Source organism: Clupea harengus, chromosome 24, assembly GCF_900700415.2.
Source record: "Clupea harengus chromosome 24, Ch_v2.0.2, whole genome shotgun sequence".
Classification (NCBI taxonomy): domain Eukaryota; kingdom Metazoa; phylum Chordata; class Actinopteri; order Clupeiformes; family Clupeidae; genus Clupea; species Clupea harengus.
In genome coordinates this window covers 6,038,237-6,062,236 of record NC_045175.1, presented here as the reverse complement: position 1 = coordinate 6,062,236, position 24,000 = coordinate 6,038,237, and the positions used below count along the sequence as shown (strand labels likewise).

Sequence of the window (24,000 nt, the reverse complement as noted above, 5' to 3'; positions counted from 1 at the left end):
GAGGGGAAGAGAGAGGGGAAGAGAGAGGGAGAGGGAGAGAAAGAAAAGAGAGAAAGAAAAAAAAGAGAGAGAGAGGCGATGGCACTTGCAGGAAACCAGTAGCCCAAAGATCTGAAACAGCTGTGGGGAACCAACCAAGGCTTCTATGAGCAAAGCCCTCCAGTCTCCCCGACTACACTATCAGCCATACTAACAACAGCCTATTACAAGGTAGGCTTACAAGAACCCTTGACTGGAATACTAGTGCAGTTTGTTTAGAAGAGTTTGGTGAATGTCATGGAAACCATGTTTCAAATTCCAACTGAAATGGTCCTCCATGTCTCCCTTCACTGTCAGAAGTCCCTGTGGGCGGTCCTTGTAGGCTATTAATTAAAATGTAATGCTTTAATTACATTTGTGGCGTAAATGAATTACAACCACTTTCTTAAGACTCATACTGTTACATACAAAAGCAGGAGTGGCAAATAATATAAATACATTCTAGGGGAGATCTGTCCCCAACAATAACAGCTTATTTTCTCTCCAATGCAAATCATTTATCTATGCAACACCAAGCCTTGGCATTTAAAGAAAGGTTTTACGTATCAACATCTGCACTTCACACACACCAGCTCCCTCTTTTTGTCCTACCATCTCTCCACCAGGCCAAACTTGCTTGACAACGGGAGAGAAAACACGTCAGAATGTGGAAAATGAGCAGAGCAGCTGCCACAAGAAACACACACACACACACACACACACACACGAAAAAAAGTGTTGCATTGCCTTCTGTAAAAAACCAACCCATCGTTCTCTTCATTTCTCCTTGTCTGCCCTCTTTACCCTCCACGTCCGTTTTCCGTTAAACACCTGGCCACGCCCGGCCGACCATCATTTAACAGAGGTAAGGTCATGACATCAGGTAGTGCTCTAGTGCATCGCTACGGCTTCCCGCACCAGCACAGCACAGCACTGTTTAGAGTACACGCGCACACACACTATAACACGGCAGCAGTGGCTCGTGATTAATGCGACACTCCCGTGACTGCAAACTGCAGATGTGGAGAGAATGAGACAGGACAACGGATTAGTCTGCGTCTGTTTTTGATTTGTTTTGTTTTTTGCCTTTGCAGTTTGTGTATCAACAAACACACACACAGTCCCAAACACACACATACAGGTGCCAGGTGTTGCGTGGGACGGTGTGTGTGTGTGTGTGTGTGTGTGTGTGTGTGTTTGATGCCGCTGACAGGACTGGGATGTCATTTGAAACCGACCCACCTTCTGATATTCGGAGTCTTCGGGTCGGAAGTCGCTGCTCGTCATCTCAAACTGCAGGTTGAAGTGGGGTAGACGGTGAAGAAGATTTGCCCACCACGGCGGGGAGTAGTTCACCACAGCAGCCATGGTTCTGTCACAGTTAGGCTTGAGTCACAGCGGGTTCCTCCAAACAGGCAAGACGATGTGGAGAAAAGGCTCGATTTACCAGCGATGCACTACCTTATTAAAATTCTGCACCAGGGAATCTGGATGCATTTCAGTGTGTGAGCTCAATATCTAGCGGAGATGGTGCTTGCCTCCTCGTAGCTTGTAGGCTTTCGGGGTTGTAGGTGTGAGAATTCCTGTTGTGGTGGTGGTGGGTTGTCGAACCAGTGTTCTCACATCTATCAAGCGATGCCGAACCCTCTTTACAACACGATCACGAATGGGTGATTTCAATGTAGTCCCCGTTAGCCTATTCTTGCGTTTGGCAGTTAACCCGTTAGGCGCCGTCGCAATAACTACCCTGTTTATTAGATTAGACTTTAAGTCCTGAGGGCGCAATGCGGGTCTACAGCTACCGTGCAAACCCAATGAAGCCAGTGTTGATAATATTGGCAATTCCGTTGTAATATTTCTCCCACTAACGACCAATTAATTAAGGTGCTCGGTGAAGAACTGTGCAGGTTGCAGTCATCGATTTCCTTCGCACATTCTAATTCACTTAACAATCTCCTGTCGCTATTGCATTCGAGTAAAGTCTGGTTTTCCGCACAGCCGACTCGTCTTCGAGATTCCTTAAAATGGCAACAAAATTCCCTTGAGGCGACGAGGTGTCCGTGCTTTGTTGCGGAGCTGTCATTCAAAATCGACTTGCCTGGGCTTGGAGTGCAGACGGGGGGGACTGCGGGAATCCCACCACCCTCGCCTTGGATTGGCGTATAGCTATTGTCCTCCACCACACCAGATCCACTGCTGCTGAACAGCACAAAAAACCGTGCACCGTAACGACTCTCTCTCTCTCTCTCTCTCAACGGTCACAGGCAAGCAGGGTCCGAACGCTGAGGGAATCCCATGACATAAACCTTGGCACGCAAATCGGGTGTATCGCTTAATTCATTCTCTGTCATTGACCCCGGGGACAACGACGTTTGATTATGAAGTTCAATCTCACAGACCACCGTGTGCTTAATGCTCTTTCGCCGTCCCCCTTTCTTGCTTCTTTGTGCAGGCTGTTAGTCGTCCACGACGGTCTTTTGTCTTTGTGAAGGTATGAAATTGTTCTCGCCGTTACATTGTGTTAATTTGCAGCTCCCAAAAGGATACGGTGTGAAGTGAAGGGGAAAAAAACACAAACACACGAGCAGGCGGGGGGAAGCCGAGGTTGCGGATGAAGCTCGCGAAAGAGAATGTGCTCTGCCCCACCGGTGCACGTCACGGATGAGTGAACCGGGGTGAGAAAGACACCGAGTTTGCTCGAGCTCGTCGACCTCTGCTGGTCAGAATGGGAGCGAAATTGACTTACGATGACCTCATCTTTATAGTGTGTGATATGATTGCTAGATTCAAGGCGATATGACCATTCTAAAATAAGGACTGAGAAGGAGCGTACGTAGTTAATGGCGTAGGCCTACGTTTATTTATAAAAACAGACATTACAATTAAATTAACCTACATTGCAGCTTTCTTTCCGCTTGGGGGCAATTTAAAAAAACAAAGCAAGGCACACAATTATCAGTCACACAAAAATTACCAAAGTAAACACACACGCACATGCCACTTGGCAAATGTAACATACAGACTAGCCCACCTTAATTCACATAATTGCTTTTGTTCCCATAAAACACATGTGACATGCAATCAGATTTCCCTGTATATAAAAGTTGACAATCACAGACACATCCAAACTCCCGAAGAGTAACCAGTCCTGCTCTCTAACACACACACACACACACACACCAGTAAACACAGACCTGGATTGTGCTCTTTGAAACTGAGACTAGTCAGAACATTGTTCATGTCACCAATTCAATTCTCTCAAGTCAGGTCAGCATGTGTGCGATGACAAAGCCATTGAAAATGGCTGTGTGGGTATATGTGCTCTTACTCATGGCTACTTGATCAGCTATGAATGGTCTACGGTTCTACATTCCCTTTCATTTCACTGAATATTCTCCACATCGAAAGAGAGAGAGAGAGAGAGAGAGAGAGAGAGAGAGAGAGAGAGAGAGAGAGAGAGAGAAGAGAAAGAGAGAGAGAGAGATGTGCCACACATAAAACATTGAGAATATGCCCAACTTCACATTATTGTACACTGCGGTTGATTTTCATGCATAATTAATGTTAAAAAAAAACTGGTTTTCGATTTGAAGTTAGATTATAGGAAAAAGGCACTTGAGGGGGGTCAATGATTCCTTTTTTGTTAACCCCAAAAGATGTGTATAAATTCCAGTACTAAAAAAGTTCAGTGGTTTGATAGCGAGACTCAACTGGAGGTTGGGACCCATGTGGATTCCTCTGCACTCCAAGTGTTACGGCAGCCAGCTGGTGCAGTGCAGTGCAGTGAGTAGCCCTCCCTCCCTCCCCGACCCCTCAAGAGACCCATGGGGTTCAGCCTCCTCGCTAGCACGCCCATGCCTGAGGAGATGAGTTCGAGTCCGATGCAGGACTGTGCTTGTCCACACAACGCAGGCTACACACGCACATCCAGTGTCGACTGAGAGAGCAGGACTTGCAGAGGTTTCACAGGGGGGTTTACCGCCTACCAGAAGATCTCAACGTCACAGTTTAAGATGTCAGTCAAAGCTGGGCTCTCTTTTTCTCTCACTCTCACTCACACACACACACACACACACACACACACACACACACCACACACACACACACACACACACACACACACACACACACACACACACAGTACTATCTGTCCAGCAAAACATTCAGACTCATATCAGACAAGCTACAAATCTGATTGGACAAGCACAGACAAATGCAACACATTTAAGAGGGACTGTCCCTGCCTGATCCGAGTCGATGTGGATGCGAGTCGTTGATACGATGCGCCGTTTCTTGACATTAAAAACAGCCCCTTAATGGTGCTGCCTAAAATCAAACATTTCACAGAGAGGGCAAACAACGCAGAAATGTCAGCTCTTGCATAAAATGAGCCAGCTGATCTGAAAGTTAACAATTCAACCTGTCAGGATTTAAACTTTTTCACGCCCGTGCATGCGCGACTCACATCCACTTAGGGTCACATTGGGCAGCGACAGAGACCTGCCATTAAGGGTCTTCCTATTTCCTACCAAGTGCATGTTCTTTATGACGTTAAAACAAAACAAAAATCCCATAGCGAGTTGTCATGAGAGTTTACTCATTGGGACTAATTTACACACTTCAGAAGTCCATCAGAAGAAAAGAGACATCCTCCTTCCCATTGGACGTGAGGGGGACACGATGATGTCATCAGAGTCGTCCGAGTCACAGCTAGCCCCAGCTTGATGGTGGTCCAACTTCACTGAACGTCAAACAAACAAACAAATACTGATGACTGAAGTACTGATGATGGTGAAGAACACAAACATTGTCAGCCTGATAAGTGGAAAAATCTGCTATTTTCAAACCAGACCTGGGATTTCAGATGGTTTGGTTGAGGCATTGTGGGAGTTGTAGCCTTCCTCAGCATCTCCTTCTGCAATCTCTTCCTGTATCTCCTCATCCTCACTGCCTGTACAGACACACACACAGACAAACAGGACTTAGTAAACTATGTAAGGGATAATGTATAGTCCGCCGGTCAGTATAGGAAAATAAATCCCAACAGGACAGACAGGTCTTGTTTCGTCCTGAAGGGATTTATTTTCCCCATACTGTCCAGAGGGAAGCACAAAACCCGTTGCCGGTCATTAACTTTTCGCAGCGGTCAATATGAAGAAATATCAAACCTCCGAACGTTGGGGTGGCCCATTCAAATCAACTTAACTTTTTGGAACATTCTGAGGAGCCATATCATAAAAGGATATAACACAAAGCAGGTATAGAATTTTGTACTATAACAGTGCAAACCACACGAGGCAGTGAAGAATGTTCTCATACACACACACACACACGCACATGTGCAGACACTCACACTTAACCTACACACACACTCACACTTAACATACACACAGATGCACACACACAGAAATATAACCACAGCCCTGCTGCACCTTCAGGCCTGGGTCTAGAGCGGAGCTGGGATGCTGGTGTGTGTATGCCTGATGGTGCTGGTGAGGGTGTGGGTGCTGCTCCTTCAGGTGCTGCTGGCAGACATGACGCTGAAGATGCAGGGGTCCCCTTCACTGCAGCAAAATCTCCTGATTCTCTCCCTGCAGCTGCCCTGTGCCCACAAACACAACACAGATCCATCAATACAGACCGTGTGTGTGTGTGTGTGTGTGTGTGTGTGTGTGTGTGTGTGTGTGTGTGTGTGTGTGCATGCTTGTGTTTAGGATTTACAAACATAGGCATTACATGTGTATGTCTACATTTGTGTATAGTGTATGGTTGTAAGTCAGTATGTGTGCATGTGTATGTGTGCATGTCTATGAGTGTCTCTTCTGCGTGTGTATGTGTATATACATGTGCTGTGTGTATCTGTGTGTGTATGTGTGTATACATGTGCTGTGTATATCTGTGTGTGTTGACGATTCTGGAAGTGTGCCTGTGTGTGTGTGAGTCTCTGTATGTGTGCGTGTGTCTATATATATATATGTGTGTGTGTGTGTGTGTGTGTGTGTGTGTGTGTGTATATGTGTGTGTGTGTATATGTGTGTGTGTGTGTATATGTGTATCACCTGTCATCTATGAGAGCGCGGCGCCTCAGATGACCTCGGAACACGGACTGCAGCAGTGTGATTTCCTCCGCCTCCAAACCCTCACGACTCGCACTGGGACGCGGAACCGCAGGGCCGCCCAGTGATTGGATGCTCTGGAAAAAGCAGGAAACCAATCACGGCTCAGAGGAGTTCTGCTTCTGAACTGTGCTGTAATGTGGATGGTGACACACTTTTCTGATTCTGTTGGACTGCATGCTCTGAAATGGATATATCGACACCATCTGGTGGTAGATATTATGAGGAGTTTTATATGTTTGTGTATGGGTGTGAGTGATCAGAAAACAGTATGTGTAAAGTGAGTATGATTGTCTCGTATATTATAAGTATTACATTTTAACAAGTATTACAGTATAATAAAGCACAGTATAGTATACTATACCTGTATAGCACAGTACAGCATAGAATAGTTTACAGTAAAAGTAATTTACATGTTATCTGTTGTTGTTTCTTGAGCGCGTGAATAGTAAAAGTTGCATGTACTACCACTTGGTATTTGTTGATGGTAAGTATGTGTATAGCAATAGTGGTCTATTTGGTACCTGTGTGTTATTGCTGAGTAATAATAGTGTATGTCTTACCTGTGTTTTATTGCTACGAGTTGCGCTAGTTTGTTTGTTACCTGTGCGTTATTGCAGTGAGTTGTGCTAGTGTGTTTGTTACCTGTGCGTTATTGCTGCGAGTTGTGCTAGTGTGTTTCTTACCTGTGTGTTATTGCTGTGAGTTGTGCTAGTGTGTTTGTTACCTGTGCGTTATTGCTGCGAGTAGTGCTAGTGTGTTTGTTACCTGTGCGTTATTGCTGTGAGTTGTGCCAGTGTGTTTGTTACCTGTGCGTTATTGCTGTGAGTTGTGCTAGTGAGTTTGTTACCTGTGCGTTATTGCTGTGAGTTGTGCTAGTTTGTTTGTTACCTGTGCGTTATTGCTGTGAGTTGTGCTAGTGAGTTTGTTATCTGTGCGTTATTGCAGTGAGTTGTGCTAGTGTGTTTGTTACCTGTGCGTTATTGCTGTGAGTTGTGCTAGTGTGTTTCTTACCTGTGTGTTATTGCTGTGAGTTGTGCTAGTGTGTTTGTTACCTGTGCGTTATTGCTGCGAGTTGTGCTAGTGTGTTTGTTACCTGTGCGTTATTGCTGTGAGTAGTGCTAGCCTGTTTCCTGAGAGTGAGTAGCTGCTTCTGTCTGCTGAGGTGACCTTTCAGTGCCGACTGGATTAAGACAATATCCTACACGGGGGGGGATAGAAAAGAAGAGGAATGAGACAGTTTTGTGTTTGTGAGTGCACATGTGTGCGTTTTTGTGCACATGTGTGTGTGTGTGTGTGTGTGTGTGTGTGTGTGTGTGTGTGTGTGTGTGTGAGGAAGGAAGAGAGAGAGAGAGAATGATGTGTTTCTCACCCTGATTCGATGTGCGTGCCAGTGTGTTTGAATGGTTCTTGCAGCCTGCTCCTTCCTGCACTGTTCTTCACCATTAACAGCTGCTGCTGATGATGATGATGATGATGGACCCTGTGATGAAGGGTTTTCCTGCATCTGTGCGACGGCGATATGATTAATAACTGCATGTCATATCACTGTGTGTAATGCAAAGGCCACATGCAATGATAGCTGCAGCGTGTAGTGTATGAGTTTTCACAAGTTCAAGCTAATTCAACGATTTCCTGCAATTGCCATTTTCTTTTTTTACCACAATATTTCTGCAAAAAAAAATCCCTGCAAAATCACCATAATTCTAACCACAATTGTCGGCAACAAGTTTAGTTACTTTTGGCCGCAAGAATCACAACAAACACTCGAAAGATCCTGGTGGGATCACATCTTTAAGGAATTCCAGCAGTTAAAAAAGTTTAACTGTCAAATTTAACAGCAATTTTTTTTAATTCCTCCTGCATATGTAGTCACTTTTGGCCACAACAATCACAACAAACCCTCGAAAGATCCTGGAGGAACTGATTCCTTTAATGGTCTGTGCTCTTTGAGATTGGGTCTGTGCAAATATTTATCTCTCTTTAAAATGACATTAAAATTCAATCAAAATCAAATTTAAATGTGTTACCTGACTTTTGCCCTGGACCAGTCGCAGTTTCCTTTCTTGCTCTAGGTGGTTCTGCAGGTCTGTGATTTTAGCAGACAGGTTTAGAATCTCCTCTCTGTGAAGTACACACACGCACACACACACACACACACACACACACAATTGATCATTTAAGCTGGATCAGCAAATACTGAGCAAAAACATCAAAGTATCCAAACAGTGTTGAGAGCCAGCTATGTTATACAACAGGGGTTCTCAAACTTTTGTAAGCTGGGCCCCCCCAAAGCTGGTTAGGGGTAGTTGGGGCCCCCCCAGCGCGCGGCCCGCCGCCACCGCCCTCAACTACACCACCATATATAGATAGATAGATAGATAGATAGCATATTGTTATTGATAGGCCTGACATGTCAAGGTTAGGCTATTGTTAGGCCCATACAGATAATTATTATAACTATTTATTATTATTATTATTATTGTTATTATTATTATCAGTAATAGTAGGCCTATTAGTAGGCTATTCATTATTATCACCATCATTATGTTATTATTATTATAATTAATGATTATCGACCAATTATTATTATTGTATTATTATCATAATAATAATTAGTGTTATTATTGCTATCATTACTGTTATTATTATGGGCCTCTTGTGATCTTTACAAAAAAATCCTACAGGTCTGTCAATGTGAGACATAAGCCTGCTTTGCACTGCAAAGGTCCTCAAATCTTGGGGCAATGTTTGACAAAACATATCCTCAGGTCATCCTCGATCTGTGCGCGGTTGCGGTATTTAGTTTTGAGCGCAGTCAGTCTTGAAAAGCCTGCCTGGCACAAATATGTCGACGCGAAAAGGAGGGGCATTTTTAAGGCAAAGCTGATCATTGCTATCCAGAATGACGAAATAGGGGAGATGCTTAAGTCTACTGTCACTCTTCAGCTGCTCTTTCATGTCTATTGACAGCTCGTCTGCTGAGCAGAGAAATGGATCTCGAACTTAGGCGAATGAACCGGTAGTCCTCTTTGAAATAGGACCCAAACTGATTTCTGATATTCGGCGTGATACAGTGTCATTTGACATAGGTATTGCGCTGAGTTTAGCTCCTATTCTACACGTCTTGCGCGGCCGGCAAAATCAGTGTTTCGGAAATTGTATGGGTCGGCCAAGCTTAGCGATTCTATGAGCAACTACATAAGATGCCTGCATACACTGCTTGGAGATGGTGGTTCGTTGTTGCTGGAGGCCATCACGTTCATGTTTAAAGAAGTCCACAGGCTTCTCTTTCTGACTTTTACGAATCAGAAACGTGTCCATAGTTGTGTTTGTTTGCTGATACAGTGTGTGTGAAGTTAATAAAGTTCTAATTTCAACGTCGTGTGTGGGTGTGAACGACACGAATAATGGATATGGATAAGGCTGTGCTAGGCAATGATTCCTAACAAAACTAACTGTACACAATGTAGACAGGGACAGCAAAAAATAGTATTCAAGTGCTGGTGTTTTATTTGTTGCAACACGGTGGATGATACAAAAATGTAAAGGTAGGTGTTAAGGAGAAAAGGGCTAGCTGCAGTTGGAAGAAGGTAGCTAGCTAGGCTAGCTCTCGGGCTACGAGCTTTTTCAAAAGACTGTGGAGCAAATTAATCCTTAGAATAGGCTACGAATAGACCCACTGCAAGCGCAGTAAGGTATTACTAAGGAAGGAGTGAATCTTTTAAAAGACTGTTTATAAAGCAATGAATATCTGAATGATACAGGAAACAAGAGAAATTGAACAAACTCTGCAGAGTGTCGTCTCAGGGTGAGCGCTTACCAATGCCTGCGTTTTTTTTTTTATACTCGGAAACTTATGTGCAACTCGCGTTCAAATGATAAAACTCCGTTTTGATTGGTGGATCAGGAGCAAAACCGTATTTGATTTGTTTGGGTCAGTCCAGCCCCTTGCATTTCGCCACTGAGGGAGCTTTCACTAACCAGTGACAGGTCGGCGGTAGTTCATTTTTTTCTCCGTCTGTGACATCGCGCCCCCCCTGGAGAGTGTTCGCGCCCCCCCAGGGGGGCGCGCCCCCCACTTTGAGAACCACTGTTATACAAGACTGCCACATTGTGCAAAAAAAGTGCAAACATATTCCAAGTAAAGATGACATTGTGTTCTCCAGACCTAAAGGCTGCCAGTGACAGCTGACACAGGGCATAGTATCCAAGCAGTGTTGAGAACCAGACATTTTATATGATACAGGGCAATATCCAGCAAGTTGTTTTGGAGTCTCTCTTTTCTCACTGAGCCTATGAACATGACCAAGACGACCGTAAATCAGAGTGATCAGTTTACTGAACGCCCACACACTGTGAGGCAGGCTACAACTGTAAAGGCTGCACCATCAGTTTGAACAGTTTGTCAGTGAAGCATAAATCCATACAGACATCAAAGCAGCCCGCCTAACTCAAGGATCATAACAGATTTTGACATCTCATTTATCATGGCAATATCAGGGGTACTGGGTGAAACCTTAACATGCTAACATTAACTGTTTGAGTTGTGATTGAGAGAAGAAAACCAGCCCATTTGCATCGCTTTGTTAGTGTACATTACACATGATTCATTAACTTCACGCAATTACTTCACGTTTATGTTGACAATACGATCACGACGGGTGATGTACAAACCCCTAAACAAGCCACACACACACATAGTGTGAAGCTAATGGTTGTGACATGCATCTTGAGTCAACAAATTCATGGGGCACAACGATTTCAGTGGAAATGTCTTATAGGTTAGACATTATCAAACCTCACATAACACACACACACACACACACCTCAAGTGCTGTGCTTGTCCTTCATGCTCAGCTGTTCGTTCACTCAGGATCGTCTCTGCTTCCTTCACAGCCTCGTTCTTCTCTGCAGACATGTGATTCAGTTCCTCACTATAGGAGAGAAAGAGAGAGAGAGAGAGAGAGAGAGAGAGAGAGAGAGAGAGAGAGAGAGAGAGGTTGTTATCTGATAATTACCTTATTAAACTCCAACAGTCATTCTTGAAGCACCAGCTCTAAATCCATTAACACTTGTAGCCAATGCATTTATAGAGTGTGCCAAAGTGAATGCACGTTCTCTGCTTTACACACAATTTGCTATTTTATATCACACTGTAAACCCAACTCACTACTTTAAACTCAGTTTACAATTCAATAATACACTTCTGGTAAAACACTTGTAGATAATGCCTAGCTCATGACATCATTCCATGTGATGTGGGTGAAGTCTTCTCTTTTTCTAGCACAAATGTTTCCATTTTCTTCAACTAAGCTTTTGTGGTTTGAGGACTGTTCGATCAGTCTGAGATAGTATTGATAGTGTTCGGAATACACGTCCATACTAACCACATTTTGATACCTGTGTGTGTCTGTGTTTACTGCATGTAAGACACAACTTAATTGCAAAAGGCTATGCCCTGCACACAGAGAAAGCAAAAGCCACAAGTGTTTTTTTTTATCTATACAGTCAGTGCATAGCTGGTGCTTCATGTACTTATGTACTGTATTGATGCCAAATCACAGTTTTTGAGAGTTTGCAAGAGTTTTTGGCTTTTGCAGGAGGCGTATAAATGTTTTGCTGGTTTGGTGTAAGGTTTGTGGTTAGTGTGTAGAGTTTTGCAAAAATAGCCTATGGTTTTCAAAGATACTGCCTAAGCAGTGAATTCAATTAACTTAGATTAACAGATGCTTTGGTTTATTTTCTGTTTGATTGTTCTTTTCCTGTAGTTGTCATGGTTCTATTACTACAACAGAGAGAGAGAGAGAGGTCATACAGGTGTCAGCAGCAGTCCTGTGTCCACTTTATGAGTTTTTTTGTGTGTTTGGCTGTGGATTGTTAATAACAAAAAACCTTTTAAATTATATTGAGAGAGAGAGAGAGAGAGAGAGAGAGGTCGGACAATAAGACAAGAATCTCCTACGATGAAACATCCATAATATGAGGTCACATGTGTCACAGCTCTAAGTTACTGTGTCTTGCTCTGCAAAGCCTGGTTGTCTACTCAAGTCTACACTACAATGTGCTGTAGTGTGCTGTGTGTGTGCTGTGTGCTGTGTGCGTGTGAGTGTGTGTGTTGTGTGTGTGTGTGTGTGTGTGTGTGTGTGTGTGGCTGGGCAATGTGAGGTCTGGCTGTCTCACTCTTTCTTGTGATGAGTTGCTGTGTGTGTGATGTGTATGTTGTGTGTATGTTGTGTGTGTGTTGTGTGTGAAATGTGTGTGTTGTGTGTGAAATGTGTGTTGTGTGTGTGTGTGTGTGTGTGTGTGTGTGCGCATGTGAGTGTGTGCATGTGTGTGTGTGTGTGTGTGGCTGGGCAGTGTGAGGTCTGACTCTCTCACTCTTTCTTGGCGACGCTCTCCTGAAGAGCGCTCCTCTCCTCTCTGAGTCTCCGGGCCACGCCCTTCAGACGCACACACTCCTGACGCAGCTCGCCGTCTCCGCCCTGGCTCCCGTCCGTCTCTGTGGATACGGACACGGTCTCACGCGCCGGCGTTGCCGTGGCCGCAGCCTCGGGCCTCGTTGCCGTGGTGATGAGACGGGAATCCTCTGCGGTAGAGTCTTTAGCCGTGTGGCGATTTCTCACGTCCTCCAGCCTCTGAAAGGAAGAGCAGTACGTACACATCAGGGTTTCCGCTACGCTTTCTTGCCAGTCCAGTATCCGGGAAACAATTTTTTACCGGACAAATTTCAAACTTACCGGTCACCTTTTAAGCATTACAAACAAAACTGTATAATGCACACCTAGGCTGACAAAAGAATGGCCAAATAGCCTGTGCAATACCGTGTACAACCAATGTACAATGTATAATTACACATGTTCATGTGACCAAACACTATGCATACTTCTATTTATACAGCCAAGTGTCAGACATATGTATGACATAGATAAGTACAATATATATGGCCATACTATGCATTTTCATTTGACATCTTTCATCCACTCACCCTCTCCAGGCCCAGTAAGCGTCTCACCAGCCTCTGTTTGCTCCACTCAATATAACCTACAGAGCAAATTACAGTGAGATCAAAAACATTTGCACCGCACAGTATCATTAGACTTCCATCCACGTATTAGGGCTGTCGCTTGTTCCAGAAGTCAGATTCGAAACAAGTTTGAATATGTAATTAAGCAGCAGCACTTAAGAAGCAGAGGTATGTCATAAATGGAATCACTCTTATTCATAAAGAACAGCCTTTAGCAGTGGTATATCATACATATTGTTTAATGTTTAGTGGTATATTGTTAGCAGAGAGCGATATATTGTTAATATACCACTGCTAGCGGTGCTGTTAGCACGCATGAAGAGGAGCGACTACATGTTCACATGAAGCCTGCTGTACCTTTGGCTCTGTTGGCTAGGCTCTCTGTGACGATGCTGACCTCCTGGTCTGCTTCCTGTTTGAGCCTGGCGTTCTCCTCATCCAGCTGTTTCATGTTGTCCGTCAGCTTGAGCACCGTCGCCCGGAGAACCTTCTGCTGCCTCCGGTTCTCTGTGCTCTCCATCTTATTACTAGAGAGAGAGAGAGAGAGACTTATCCTATGCACTCTTTGAACTGACCTATATAAAAACATTTAAAATCAATGGCAGTCAAATCAGTCCATATCATCTGTTAAAAAACAATCCCAGAGAGATGTGAAGTTTTTTTTTTCTTTTCTTTTTACGTCAGAGCATAATGTGGAGAACAAACTGGCTAAACCCCCAATGTTTGGATTGGGGCTTAAACTTGAGGGAAAGCTGCCCCCCAAGACCCCCCCCCCCACCGGTTTTAAATGGATCAAGGCCAAAAGAGAGACAGAGAGGAAATGGGGAATAATTTCAAGTACAGCTGTGAAGATGTGTTTTTGAATGCAATGTGTTAATACATTTGTAAAACAGAGGTTTAATCCATATCCATATACGCTACCTTTTCTCTGCAGACTCAAGCAAATCCCTGAGCCTCTGAACCTGAGAGGAAAAAAGACATCGCTTCAGTCACCAAACACTTTGAAAGACAGGGAATGTTTATATAGTTATACATTAAGTAAATTATTATCATTATTTATGGGGTTATAGCTTTGTTTCCCTTTTATGCAAACTGTGATTAAACAGTTTGTTAGTAATTCAAACTTGTATGCACTCTATTATGTACGGACTTACCTCCTCATAGTACGTCTCCATGGTGACCTTCATTTCCTCCATGTTTGTTGTTCTTAATTCGCTCTGCAGTTTACTGTGGAGATCCAGAGGTATTACTGGTCACTACTTTATAACGGCATAATAAACAATGTCTTTAGGTCTAATTACATCTATAATACCTTTTTATTAAAACAATCTTGTTGAATGTTTAGTCTAGATATTGATATTTTACATACTACATCCTAATTTAGGTGACTATATATTTTTGCTACAACTAATAACGATTTTTTTGTTATTCTCTAATTTGGGGATTCACCACAGACCTCTTCACATAAGGATGGTGTTCTTCACATAAGCAAGATGGGTTAACAGAGACACAACAGTTAGTAAAGAAGCACACACACACACATACACACACGCGCACACACACACACACACACACACACGCACATTTCTCTCCAAGTCCCTTGCCAAAGAAATCATACCACTTCCAATTTACATATTTACACACACTAGGAACACACAATGATATGACGTACAGATATGAGCCGCATATGGCAGTGGAAGTGATTCCAGTGAACATGGCACATGGGGATTCTGATTCTGATTCTGAGTTGCACTGAATTAGTGATTCTGATTATAAAAATGCAGGCTGATGATCCTCATCCATGTAACACCACAGACGACACGTAACAGAATCAACAAGAGCCTCACTCCTTCACACTTACAGGAGGTACCAGTGACATTAATGACTGGCACCCATGGGTATGAGCCCCTTGACTAGCATGCCCACCTGCTCCCAGCACAGCACTCTACCTCTCTCAGCACAGCACTCTCAGCGTTCTCAAGTTAGCAACGCATTAGCATTTTAAATTAGCCTAGTTGACAGCCACTAGCAGTTCCATTAGCGCTCTTCAGACGCACCTCAGCGCTGCCTCCCGCTCCCTGCACTGTTGTTCCAGTCTCAGGATCTTCTGTTTCAGGCCATGCACCACCTGCAGAGGAGACACCACCCATTTATAAACATCTACTTCACAGACACATTTAGCAGATACGCAGTTTCACATACACATTCAGCAGCTACGCAGATACGCAGTTTCACATACACATTCAGCAGATACGCAGATACGCAGTTTCACATACACATTCAGCAGATACGCAGATACGCAGATTCACATACACATTCAGCAGATACGCAGATTTCAGCCATTCTTTCCTACTTTCCCAATTTTACTTAGAGCCATTCACTTTACATTTATCCCTGTAGCAGATATTCATTCAATTCATATTCATCCCTCAGGCACATGTTTTCATCCACACAAAAATGTAGCTGATAAGTTTATCCAAAGCATCCCATTCCCATGACTCTTATTATCATTCCATGACCATTTTTTACTATATTTACTGACTTCACACCCTGCCATGCCACTTCAGCTGAGAGAAATGTACAGTCCACACTATTTCCTGTTCTCTCTCCAGTTGTATGACGGGAAGGACCTGATTTGGTAAGCTGCAAACAAGACATGCGCTGCGGGTGGGTGAAGGCTTATGGCCCCCGTTCTGCTCTTAAAACTGACGGGAGCTTTGATGTTTAGTAAAGTAGTGCTCGTTTGGCTGTGTTTAGATGTTAGAATGTTCCGGCACTTCGGCTCGGCTCTACATGTCTGCTGGCTGCAAGGCTTTACACTTTACATTTGCAAGGCTTTGGTGTGTCAGCACTCTGGAACATCAAACTGAATCAAACAATCAAATGTATTAAAATACATGTATTAAAATAAAGCCCCTGTGCCAGTCATAAACACATTCATTAGTTCAGAAACGCATCTGAACATTTCTAAAGCAGTGGTTAGAATTGTTCTAGGTCAGTTTAACAGGCAGGCATAAAAGTGGGCTACGAAAGACCTTTTCACTTCAGATAATGATCTTGTTACTCATTTCTCATTCTGAGTTATAGGAGATTGTCGTTAAAACAGGTCTGGGATCACAATACGCACCGATTTGCCGTCCGTCTTCTTGTCCACCAGACTCCTTGTGTACTCAGGGCCCTACAAATAACACAAAACAAAAGAAACGAAAATATTCCACTAATTTACCTACAACAACGATTGCAATAGTTGTGGACAGATATACTGTATAGGTCTAGCACAAAAGAAGACGATCATATTTGTTGCATCTGATTCAGAAAAGAGTGTGTACAAACGTCTGTTCAACAAGACCAACTGGCTAATATCACCAAAAAATTAGGGCTGAAATACCTGTAATTGTGATCGATTAATGAAATATCCAAGTCAACAAACAAAAAGAAAACAACAAAGTAAAGTATGAAAAGAACAAGACAGAGGATGAAGAGAGTGAGATGGAGGAAAAGAACAAGACAGAGGATGAAGAGAGTGAGATGGAGGAAAAGAACAAAACAGAGGATGAAGAGAGTGAGATGGAGGAAAAGAACAAAACAGAGGATGAAGAGAGTGAGATGGAGGAAAAGAACAAGACAGAGGATGAAGAGAGTGAGATGAAGGAAAAGAGCAAGACAGACTGCTTGTGAGTGTGTTTACTTTGGTGGGATCCAGGAGCTGTTCGATCTGCTTCTCCTTCTTGGTGTTGTCCTCCTCCAGGCGACGCAGTTTTGCTTTCATCCGATCGCCGTCGGCCTTCTGACTCTGTAGGGTCTGAGATGAAGACAGACAGATGAGAGGACGTTGAGGAGTCAATACAACAACAACAACAACAACAACAACAAAACTGCCTTCGGGAGCATTTCACTGGGGTTTTCAAGCTGGCACCTTCCTTCAAAAGATATGATAAGAGATAAATAGGGAGAGAAAGAGAGAGAAAGAACAGAGAGAGAGAAAGAGTAATGTGACCTCTTCTGTACCTTCTTGAGCTCAAGGATCTCATCATACATGTCTTCCTTCTCCTTGAATTCGGGGGTACCAGGGATGTAACCTAACAAACAACACAGCCAAAGCAATATGTGAGTTTATTAAACTACACACAGACACAGACACACACACGCCACCCAACTATGCAAAAAGTGCTTACATTTATGGCCGTACACCTATACAGTTGCACCCTCCACCCATTCATCCATCCACACACACACATACACCTAGAACACCCACACACACACAAACACAGGTGCACGCGCACACACACACACACACACACACACACACACACACACACACACACACACACACACACACACTTTTTCAACCCACATACTGTGCAAACCAGATAGAGTAGCCAACTCCCTGGTAGTCTCTCACCATTGGAGGCGGACCGGGAGTGTTTGGGCTTCTTCATGCCAAAGGCTTCCATTAGATACGCTGGGGTGCTGGCAGACATGGCCGCCCTGCTCTGGGAAAGCTCATAGTCCACCTTCATCGGGGACTGGCTCAGTGCTGTGGTGAGGAAGAGGAGGCTGGATTCACATTTAATTCACACTGCCTTTACTTACAGGTGCATCTCAATAAATTAGAATATCATCAAAAAGTTGATTTATTTCAGTAATTCGATTCAAAAAGTGAAACTCATATATTACATAGATTCATTACACACAGACTGATATATTTCAAGTGTTTATTTCTTTTAATTTTGATGATTATAACTGACAGCTAATGAAAACCCAAAATACAGTATCTCTGAAAATTAGAATATTGTGAAAAAGTTCAGTATTGAAGACGCATGGTGTCACACTCTAATCAGCTAATTAACTCAAAACACCTACAAAGGTTTCCTGAGCCTTTAAATGGTCTCTCAGTCTGGTTCAGTAGGCTACAAAATCATAGGGAAGACTGCTGACTTGACAGTTGTCCAGAAGACGATCATTGACACCCTGCACAAGGAGGGTAAGACACAAAAGGTCATTCCTAAAGAAGCTGGCTGTTCACAGAGTGCTGTATCCAAGCACATTAATGGAAAGTTGAATGGAAGGAAAAAAAACGTGGTAGAAAAAGGTGCACAAGCAACAGGGATAACCCTAGCCTTGAGAGGATTGTGAAACGAAGCCCATTCAAGAATTCGGGGGAGATTCACAAGGAGTGGACTGCAGCTTGAGTCAGTGCTTCAAGAGCCACCACGCTCAGACGTATCCAGGACATGGGCTTCAACTGTCGCACTCCTTGTGTCAAGCCAATCTTGAACCAGAGACAACGTCAGAGGCGTCTTACCGCGGCTAAGGACAAAAATGACTGGACTGTTGCTCAGTGGTCCAAAGTTCTCTTCTCCGATGAAATCAAATTTTGCATTTCATTTGGAAATCAAGGTCCCAGAGTCTGGAGGAAGAGAGGAGAGGCACAGAATCCAAGTTGCTTGAGGTCTAGTGTAAAGTTTCCACAGTCAATGATGGTTTGGGGTGCCATGTCATCTGCTGGTGTTGGTCAACTGTGTTTTCTCAGGTCCAAGGTCAGCGCAGCCGTCTACCAGGAAGTTCTAGAGCACTTCATGCTTCCCTCTGCTGACCAGCTTTATTGAGATGCGGATTTCATTTTCCAGCAGGACTTGGCACCTGCACACACTGCCAAAGGTACCAGTACCTGGTTTAAGGACCATGGTATCCCTGTGCTTGATTAGCCAGCAAACTCGCCTGACTTAAACCCCATAGAGAATCTATGGGGTACTGTGAAGAGGAAGATGCGAGACACCCGACCCAACAACGCAGAAGAGATGAAGGCCGCTATCAGAGCAACCTGGGCTTCCATAACACCTCAGCAGTGCCACAAACTGATCGCCTCCATGCCACGCCGCATTGCTGCAGTAATTAATGCAAAAGGAGCCCTGACCAAGTATTGAGTGCTGTACATGTTCATACTTTTCAGTAGTCCGACATTTCTGTGTTAAATTTTTTTTTTATTATTGGTCTTAAGTAATATTCTAATTTTCTGAGATACTGAATTTGGGGTTTTCATTAGCTGTCAGTTATAATCATCAAAATTAAAAGAAATAAACACTTGAAATATATCAGTCTGTGTGTAATGAACCTATATAATATATGAGTTTCACTTTTTGAATCAAATTACTGAAATAAATCAACTTTTTGATGATATTCTAATTTATTGAGATGCACCTGTATGTGTCAGACACCTTCATCTTAAGCAACTTGAAAGTCAGGATAATGGATGGATGGATGGGCAATCAGACAGGCCGACAGATAAACAGACAGATAGATAGAAAGATAGATAGATTGATAAACAAACAGGCAGCAAACAGATAAACGGATAAATAGACAGATACACAGATAGATAGACAGACACACAGACAGACAGACAGACAGACAGACAGACAGACAGACAGACACAGACAGACAGACAGACAGACAGACAGACAGACAGACTGTGACTGTTCACCTGCTCTCCAAGCAGACGGCGCCGACCTCCTGGGGTTCAGGTTGGCACTGGTCAAGTATGGAGACCCTTAAAGATGGCAGAAGAAAACAAGGTTGGTCTACCAGGTTTGCATTCATCTCTTTTATCACACCGATCTGGAGTAAAGCCTACTAATAAAGGCGTAAAGCATAATGGATCTCCTTGACCTTGACATTACAAGTGTGTTGAGGATCTTTTTCAAATATATAATTATATTTATTGGGTTTTTGGTTATGATAACAACTAAAGACATTCATACAGCTACTTTACCTGAACGACACGTCTTTACTTTACCCGAACCCCACACACTCTATCAATCAATCAATCAATTTGTTTATTTGATCAATCCACATCCCTTGGCTTTGACATGGATCAACACACTAACACCAATCAGACACACTCAAAATCAGCGTTTTGAGGATTTTAAAATAAAATTCATACGAATGACACTTACTGGGTGAGAGAGGGGGTTTGCTCAACTTCTTCGTTCTTCGTACTTTCTGTGAAAAAACATTTAGTTCCAATTTACCTATATTCCTGAGATTATTGGGGTCTTTAATAAGTTCGTTACAACAGGGATCTGAGTCGTCGCCTTACCTTGTCTGAGTCCGAGACATAGGTGACGTGGGAGAGAACATCCTCACCCTATGGAAATGTGAGAGGATGGGGAAATATTGACAGCTGTAGCTGTAACCCTTAATGTTTTTGAAAGGAATACCTAGAATGTATACAGAGCACGAGCTCATTCTAATGAAACTAGCAAACGTGTATATCTGTGGCAATTCAGCAGCAAAGAAAAGCATAACCATTATCGCTAAGTCGTCTGAACACAGACAAGAACTGATACAAAGCCTTTAGTGATTTCTGAAACTTCTCCCTCACCAGCTCGTCCAGCTCTTCATCCGTAAGGAAATCGCTCGCACCCAAAGACATGGTTGGTTTCTCCACAAATAAGGAAACGTGAATATTTAAGACCTACACTCTTGGAATTTTAAGTATGTTAGGCCTACTTTTATCTGTGCCATTCTTTGATAAAAGACAAACCCTGTGCATATTTCAGCTTCATATTTCTGCTTAGAACAAACGTAGCAGTCATTTGACTATGCCGGAGCGTCGGCACGACTAAAGACATCGAAAACAGCAATATTCACAAATGTCGAATTTGTGAGCTAAGCAACATCTTCCGAAATGTTCTCAATATTTCACGGCCACTGAGAAAAGACGAACTGTTGAAAGAATTAGCTTAGCAACCTTAGCAATCATGCACCACCAGTAGGCTATGCTGAAAGAGCATGAAGCATGTCGTGCTTGTCAGCTGTGGCAAAATGTCTTTCCAAGTCAGAGAGAGTCAGTTTCTTTCGGAAACATTACAAAAAACAGTAACTGTATCCTTGCTTGGCTAGCTAAAATAAGACCACAATCCTGCAAGGCTTTCTGCTTCCGTTTCATCCATGAGCTTTGCTTCGCGTCTATGTATCAGTCGTCTAGCAACCAGAAACATCTCAATTGAAAACAGAAACATTGCAGTTTGCCTGTGAGCGTCCACGCTGCGCAGCATTTGCGCGCTCTCTCGCTGTTCATACCGCCAGAATGCAGTGATTTCAGTCAAATACGCATAGGTTTGTGGATATATGAGTTTCCACCACAGCCATCAGTGCAGTATAAAAGTTACATTTATAATACACATAATAGTGTATATAAAACGAGGACTTGGTGTATCAAAGCCGTAGTTTGCCACTGACTTTTCAAACTATTACTATCATACTTACGCACGCATTCACTCACACACACACACACACACACATGGCTTCTGTAATTAATTAATTAAATTAACTAAACTGGTATTTGAAACGGTTGACTGTGCCAACTTAAGACTTTTGCATGAGTACTTAACAACATAAGTACAGTTAAGCTGTTTAGAGTTCCTATTGGCTAGCACCGCGCTGGAGGTGTGTGCCCTGTAAACAAATACTCTACCACTCTCGTTATGACGGACAGGTTAGGTTATATAAGCAGTACCTATGTGCGTATACAGGAGGATGTCGTACCACCAGCCACTACCACTTAGCTTGATTAACGTCTACAGCTTAAGCGTGTGTGTCTGTGATCCTTCTGCCATTTGGACCACAGTAAGAAGTACGTCCTCATCACCATCGAGCCGTCAGCGCACCACGTAGGCCTACCTGGCAGAAGAGGAAAATTATCTTTTTGTCAATTTCCACAAACCGAAACGTATCCGTGTTCAGAACTCACTGGGTAAGGGTCTTATCTTATGTGAAAAATAGTCATTGTTGCTTTTGCCTCAACTTTTAATTCGTTGATAGTAGTAGTGATAATGAGTGTAAATGCAAAATTGAGAAAACTGTTGTATTTGTCTGTTAGCTGATTGAACATGATTTAGTTTATTATTTCTGTCTTTCTGTAATATACACTTGGAAGAGCTCCTTTGGCTATCATTATGCATTGTTGTTGTAATGGGTCGACAGGTCTCATCACAGTGGTCATTAAATAATGATATCTTAAATAGGCTCACCAAGCCCCTTGTAGCCTAGATCCACAAAGCACCCACATGTGTTATGTGTTCTCTTATGATGTTATAAGTGGCAACATGGGGTTAAATATGGAGTTGTGCAAGCCTTCCTGAGAGTAGCGGGCAATCAGGATAGGGTAGCGGGCAATCAGAATAAATGCATTATGTAAAACAGATGATGATGACAGGTCATATACTGTATATATATTTGCTTTTTAAATCTCCCCCACCCCTCCTGTTTTTACAGAAATGTCTATGTGTGAATTATAAAGAGAGTTCCCCTGCCTGTCGCTTTAACGCCAAAGATAAGAAGGATAGTAAACTGATGCTCTTGTAGGGTAGTTTACAGCGCCTGATCTCAAGCTTTTGAGTTGGACGGTCACCTTCTGTTGGTCATGCTTTATGCTCTTAAAATGGACGGGTAATTTCTCACATTATACTTAGAGCCTCACTGAAATACCCCTCTCTCTCTCTCGCTCTCTCTCTCTCTCTCTCTCTCTCTCTCTCTCTCTCTCTCTCTCTCTCTCTCTCTCTCTCTCTCTCGCTCTCTCTCTCTCTCTCTCTCTCTCTCTCGCTCTCTCTCTCTCTCTCTCTCTCTCTCTCTCTCTCTCTCTCTCTCGCTCTCTCTCTCTCTCTCTCTCTCTCTCTCTCTCTCGCTCTCTCTATAAATATATATATCACATACACAGACGCACACACACACAGTTTGTGTCAATATTCATGCATACAGTATATACAGATATACATATGCAAGACTTGGCATGCACAGTTATACAACCCCAGTTATATACGAAAAAGGTTGTGATGACTTCACACAGCGTTAGCCTGATGGATATTTAGATGTCCCCGAACGGCGTAGCCTTTTAAGAGTGTGGATTAACTGCCGACCCAACCTAGGAACCTTTGGGATTACAGACATGCGGACAAACAAACTTCTGTAAATATGACTGCTGTTTAACACATATCTGATATTGCAGATTGTTCATATCAAACCATCTCTGATAGTGAGGACTTTCATATAACACATATCTCTAATTGTGAACATTTGCAAATATTTTTTTATTTCAAACCCATCTTCTATAGTGAAGATTTTCACATAAAATATATCTACAATAGTGAAGATCTGCATATAAAGGTTTCCATCTGACCACTACTAGCTTGAGTATGCACTGTGTAATGTATTGTCAGTACAAGTAAAGATTGATTATATACAAAGTAACAAGAATATGTTATGCAGGGTAGTATGTTGTCCTGGACAGCATGTTCTCCATACTAGTAGGTGTGCGAAAATATAGTTTTTTTGTCGATTTTTGACGAAACCTTTTACCCAACTATTCCCACGCACGCCTCAGATGAATAGAATTTGATATACAAGCCTTTGGCCTTTTCTTTAGTGGTTTTCACAGTTTGTTTCAAGTTATTCTGCATTCGTTAAGTTGTGTTCCCTTTTAGACTAGGGTGACCACACATCCCGTTTTTTCCAGGGACGTCCTGCTTATCCCTGCTGTCAGTCCCTGTTTTGTCCCATATTTCCTCTTTCCTTAAACTTTAATAACGGAGTTAAGAGCAATAATATAAGTGTTATGGGCAGTGGTGGACAGTAACGAAGTAGATGTAATTCGTTCCAGTACTTAAGTAACATATAGATGTATCTGTACTTTACTCAAGTCTTTTTTTATTTGGTGAGACTTTATACTTTTTACTCCACTACATTTCAAAGTGAAAATTCGTACTTTTTACTCCATTACATTTAGTAAAACCTCTCGTTCCTTTTTACCAAAGCGAATCAAATAATGAGAGGTCAAAGCGA

The 24,000-nt window shown here is 42.9% G+C and overlaps 3 protein-coding genes across 4 annotated transcripts in view; 1 reads left to right on the top strand and 2 right to left on the bottom strand.

Annotated features, from left to right (window-relative positions):
• Window positions 1-2,696, bottom strand: part of ttyh3b (tweety family member 3b) — a 52,467-nt gene extending 49,771 nt beyond the window's left edge. The window contains exon 1 of the mRNA XM_031562624.2: window positions 1,261-2,696. Coding sequence (XP_031418484.1) covers window positions 1,261-1,386 — 126 coding nt within the window. The 5' untranslated portion in view covers window positions 1,387-2,696. The remainder of the gene's footprint in view (window positions 1-1,260) is intronic.
• Window positions 2,697-4,120: 1,424 nt separating this feature from the next.
• iqce (IQ motif containing E) lies at window positions 4,121-21,225 on the bottom strand. The gene is made up of 22 exons (XM_031562623.2): window positions 20,543-21,225; window positions 20,258-20,305; window positions 20,115-20,160; window positions 19,643-19,708; window positions 17,564-17,698; window positions 17,170-17,240; window positions 16,850-16,963; window positions 16,289-16,339; window positions 15,219-15,289; window positions 14,316-14,388; window positions 14,083-14,123; window positions 13,519-13,688; window positions 13,123-13,178; window positions 12,516-12,772; window positions 10,964-11,071; window positions 8,165-8,258; window positions 7,507-7,641; window positions 7,231-7,335; window positions 6,078-6,211; window positions 5,451-5,620; window positions 4,871-4,969; window positions 4,121-4,759 (listed from the first exon to the last, which is right to left on the bottom strand). Exons 1-22 carry the CDS (start codon window positions 20,591-20,593, stop codon window positions 4,650-4,652), a joined length of 2,205 nt encoding a protein of 734 aa, XP_031418483.1. The 5' UTR covers window positions 20,594-21,225; the 3' UTR covers window positions 4,121-4,649.
• snx8b (sorting nexin 8b) overlaps window positions 20,338-24,000 on the top strand; it is a 17,907-nt gene continuing 14,244 nt past the window's right edge. The window contains exon 1 of one of the 2 annotated variants that reach the window (XM_031562625.2): window positions 20,338-20,594. The gene's annotated coding sequence lies outside the window, so the exon portion shown is untranslated. Of the gene's footprint in view, window positions 20,595-21,682; window positions 21,917-24,000 lie in introns of those variants that run through there. The other variant, XM_012816327.3, reaches the window with a different exon arrangement.

Coding starts and splice junctions, on each gene's coding strand:
- iqce (XM_031562623.2), bottom strand. CDS start 20,593: ATGTCTTTGGGTGCGAGCGATTTCCTTACGGATGAAGAGCTGGACGAG. Junction 14,389..15,218: donor GAGCGGGAGGCAGCGCTGAG/GTGCGTCTGAAG, acceptor GGATCTCCACAG/TAAACTGCAGAGCGAATTAA. Junction 13,689..14,082: donor CTTGAGTCTGCAGAGAAAAG/GTAGCGTATATG, acceptor CTCTCTCTCTAG/TAATAAGATGGAGAGCACAG.